This window comes from Fukomys damarensis, unplaced genomic scaffold, assembly GCF_012274545.1.
Source record: "Fukomys damarensis isolate Sample0158 unplaced genomic scaffold, DMR_v1.0_HiC HiC_scaffold_38, whole genome shotgun sequence".
In the NCBI taxonomy this organism is placed as follows: Eukaryota; Metazoa; Chordata; class Mammalia; order Rodentia; family Bathyergidae; genus Fukomys; species Fukomys damarensis.
The window spans coordinates 1,971,646-1,976,077 of NW_022900950.1; the positions used below are offsets into that span (position 1 = coordinate 1,971,646).

General features: G+C 42.5%; 1 protein-coding gene across 1 annotated transcript; it reads left to right on the top strand.

Annotated features, from left to right (window-relative positions):
* The first annotated feature begins 408 nt into the window (after positions 1-408).
* LOC104858585 (nuclear envelope pore membrane protein POM 121) lies at positions 409-1,445 on the top strand. Its single transcript, XM_010618847.1, has 2 exons — positions 409-1,087; positions 1,339-1,445. Exon 1 carries the CDS (start codon positions 623-625, stop codon positions 1,082-1,084), a length of 462 nt encoding a protein of 153 aa, XP_010617149.1. The 5' UTR covers positions 409-622; the 3' UTR covers positions 1,085-1,087; positions 1,339-1,445.
* The last annotated feature ends 2,987 nt before the right edge of the window (positions 1,446-4,432 follow it).

Here is a 4,432-nt window from a genome sequence, read left to right on the forward strand (position 1 = left end):
CAACATCACTATTCTGCATTTAGAACATGCACTACTTTTATAACAAGAAAGATACACCAATCATCTTATTAAAAAGAGAAAATTAGTTATTTGTGTCTTCTTCAAAGAAAACCCAAGTGTATTATGTTAATTTTTCCAATGATGAAAGAGAGCCCTTCCCATCAATAGTTGTCTGCATAAATTCTTCCATTTCCTGCCTTGCAAAGTCATGTGCAAAGTTAGAGGCTCTTGCTAGGCCCTTCTGCCCCTAGCTTAGGGTCTGACTGGCAAGGGGAAGGGTGGAGGCTGCAGCATTCTATGCTCTGCAGACAGCAAGGGCCCCCAGTCACCCCTGTCCCCTGTGATATCCTCGTTCCCAGGAGCACAGGCCTGGCCCAAACAGGAGAGAGGCTTCTGAGCGCCTGGGCCCCATGAGCTTTGCCTGCGTTCTGAAGCCAACTGTCACCCCAACTGGAGCTTGAGTTCACTTGGCCTGTGTGCCCCGCCTCCGCCCTCAGGCTCTCATGGGCCTTTACCTGAGCAGGTTTCTGAGCTGGTACTTGGGGGAGCCAAGGCCTCGCTGCACTCCTCTGCCCCTAAGTCTTCGCCTCTGAGGCCCACGCCCCAGCGCCCAGCTCTTTGCATGGTGCAGGCAGGCAGGGAGGACACCGCCTGGAGAGGCTGCCCCGGCAGGCAGTCATCCTCCGAGCATTCCCTTACAGCAAAGCTCTCCTATGATTACCTCAACCAAGTGAAGCCGGAGCTGTTAGCCGCTGGGGACCCTCGGCTGCAAGGCCTGGCGCGAGTTCAGGTCAACCCCACTGTGCTCCTTAAGAGCCTCTGCCCGTGCCCGAAGTCCGAGGGGCGCCCACACCCCTGCGCCAGGGAGATCGTGCTGCAGGCCATCTGCCAGTACAAGAAGGGAAAGAACAAGTTTGATGGGCCGTTGTGTTTCAAGATGCCGGACCTCAAGACAAGGGCGCTGAACCCAGAACCCAAGCCATCTGCCTTCCAGCCAGTGTCCAGAAACGGGGTGACCCAGTCCTTCGTGCCCAGGCCTGGGCCATTGAGCAGAAGCTGTGCTCAGGGGAATCCAGCTCTATGAAAAGTAAGATGGGCCTGCATGCAAGCCTTCCCCTAACCTGCCCTGTGCCTCCACCACCTGAGAGCTGGGCGCAGCTGCACAGCCTGAGGGCTCAGGGACTCCCTCCTCTCCCTAAGGACCGCTCCATGAAGGCCCTCCAGTCCCTAAGTCACACCCAGCCTACTGTCCCCTGGGCTCCTAAGGTCAGTGCCACCCCTCCTGAGACCCAAAGCCTCAGCGCTTTTATTTTTCTAACCCCTTTCCCACTTCCGCAGGAGACAAGGAACCACCACCTACTTCTGTTGGCGGGGCTGCCAGCCTCCAGAGCAGCCCTCATCAGCCTGCACTGAACACTGTTGATTTCAAAGCATATTGTGACTTGATCGCTACCTTTCTTATATGCTTTAATATACTTATATAAATACTTTTTTTAAAGGTGTCATCCTTTTACGTGTGTCCCATGACACGAAAAATTCAATGGGTCTTCCTAAATTTTCTCAAGAAATATTTTTAAAACAATTACTCTATTATAATGAAATGATGTTATATCCTTTTTCAACCACAGTGAGACTAAATCCTTAAAAACACTTTTGTCCCTCACCCTAATTTCATATTAATAAAAATGGTATCGTTAGGCATTTGGAAAAAGATGGTATTTTAGCAGGGAAAGCCAGCCACTCTGATGTTGTGTTCTGTAATTCAAAACAAAAAGTCTTCCACTTGGTTAAGAAAAGGCCTTTCTTAAATTTTAGTGTTGGCAGGCTCTGAAGTGGAGAATGAGGACTTAGGTTAACAAGCACTCATGCTCCTTCCATCCTCCTGCGTACAGTAGTTTGCCAGCTGACATAAATGTGTTTTCCAAACCAAGACTCATGACAGGTGCTGTTCTAGAACTGATCAGGAAGGCACCACACCCACTGTCAGCATGCCTATAAACTAACATCTGCATTACTGTTAAAAGATTCCCAAAGTCACCCCCCTTGGGGAAAAAAAGAAGTGTAGTAGTTGGTAGTCATATAATGTAAAAATTGATGACAAAAAAGAATTGCTGATATTTATGGAAATACAAAACACATTATTTCCATCTTCACTACTCATTATTTTCTTCTTTTAAGGACGTAGTAGGGTATTCAGGAGGACATTTGTGTGTGAAGGAAGACTAACCAGAGTGATAAACATCAATAGACTTTTAAAATTACTGCTTAAAGACAAGGGACCACTAAAGAATTTGGTGTTTGTGTCCATTTTACTGCCTGTAACAAGCTTTTATTAGGCATAACTGAACCCCAGGTTCACAAATGATGCCCTGTAAATGAAGTAAATAGAGAAGCCACAGGAATTTTTTTCACCAAAAGCTCACAAATTGGTTCAGACATATCTGGGAAATTATAATGCAAATAAACTAAATGTATGTGATTGATAATAGACTCTGGTTTATGTATGTCAGATGTGGTGGTTTTCCCATGCAGATGACTACAACGAACCCTTTTTACTATATCATTTTTATCTCATTTATTTAGTACTAAAGTTGCTCTCCTAAAACCTCTCAGTCTTAGTTTAAAGTTTGATTTCCACATGTAGTAATAAGTTAGTATGAGCCCAACCCAAATACATTTCAAATAAGAGATCAACATTTCACTAGGTTTCCTTTGATGTTGCATTGCACTGTGCACTTCTCCTGGCAGAGTGAATGAAGACTATTGATATAAGGTATCCTGTCAAAGACATGTGTTTACAATTATAGCCCTCAAAATAAAGAGAGGATACATAACCATATCCCTGGAGGCATGGAAATTACACCATTAGAGGAGCATGGCCAGAGGCCAATGGTTTTGTACTGGTATACCTAATGAACAGTGTATTTCCATCTCCAAATGTGCACTCTATTTATAATAACATATAGCTCTTTTTTAGACAAATAGAAAAATTAGGCATACCTGACACAGTCATATAACTGAAGGCCTGGGAATATTCAATCAATAATGTCTAATAGTATCTGGCACAAAGAAGGCATGCTTGGAAGAGGGCATACTGGAAAAAGGTGCTTGCATATACAATAAGCAAAATTACACCCTGCTGTGGAGAAGAGAGTACCAAGATAGGATTTAGGAGATGAGGTCTATACATTACACTGAATTTTTACCAAATAGAAGCTTCAGAATCAATAAGCAAACTGCACCTTTGACCTGAATAATGAGCAATTTCCAAGTTTTAAGGGCACAGTGGTGGTATAAATTTGATGATGTCAAGGCCAGTGATAGAGAGTAGGGTGGACTCCACATTTGATTTTGAGCTCATAAAACATGCAGGAAACTTAACAGTTGCCACATGTCCTGGCTTTTGCTCAATTCCTTGTTTGTACTGCATATGGGGAGGAAAAAATGAAACTGGTAACCAGGAAGATCACCAGCCCAATGCCCAGTGCCTGATATCAGCCTGATATGCTGATATTTATGGAAATACAAATTGTGGGTACCAATAATGTTTCTTTTCAACTTGTGAAGCAAGAAGAGGAATATAAAAATAAAGAAGATAGGTAAACAAGAGAATCTGCCAAGTCACTACACCTAACTATAATGTAGATTAGTTAGTTTCTCAAGCAAGGGGTACATCCTTCGCATTTTGGCATAGTGTATTCGGAGCCCACAGCACAGTTTGAAACAGTGCCTAACAAACCAGTAGGTGTTCAATGACATTGGTGAAACTGAATAATCTCCCTCCATGTCTTTCCATTCAGTCAAAATATAGTATGATTAGGACATGAACCAATAGCACTGAATTTCATGGTGGATGAGAGGAATAAAAGTGCATCATCATATACGTGTTTAATATACATCTTCAGGAATTTATGAGAAATACTTGGAACTTCTGTTTTGTTTTGGATTTATACTCAGAGTCTAGATTTCATTGTTTTCAAGTGGCATAAGTCAGTAAGAGAAGACTAAATAGAAAGTTGGCCCATTGCATTCACAGATACTGTATCACATTTATATTACACAAGAGAAGCAGTGACCTCTGAAAAAATGGAAAGTGGAATAGCCAACTTCATAGAAGCAAGTAGATCTTGGTTCAAAAAAATCTGTCTTGACTGAAAACTTTCGTCTTCCTTCTACAAAACAGCCTTTCTAATGTGTCTTTGGGGTAATATGACAGAGTTCTTACCACGTGATAGGCATTGTTCTGAGCATTTTACGTTAATGTATTTAACCTTTGTATCAAGTAACAAAACAGAGGCACAGAGAAATAGTCTTTGCTTGTTTGTTTGTTGCAACAGAAGTTTATTTTTTTCCTTTTTTCTTTATTGGTACATTTTAGGTATACAGTACAGTTACATTCATCATTGGAATCTTGTACCTTTACATGACATAT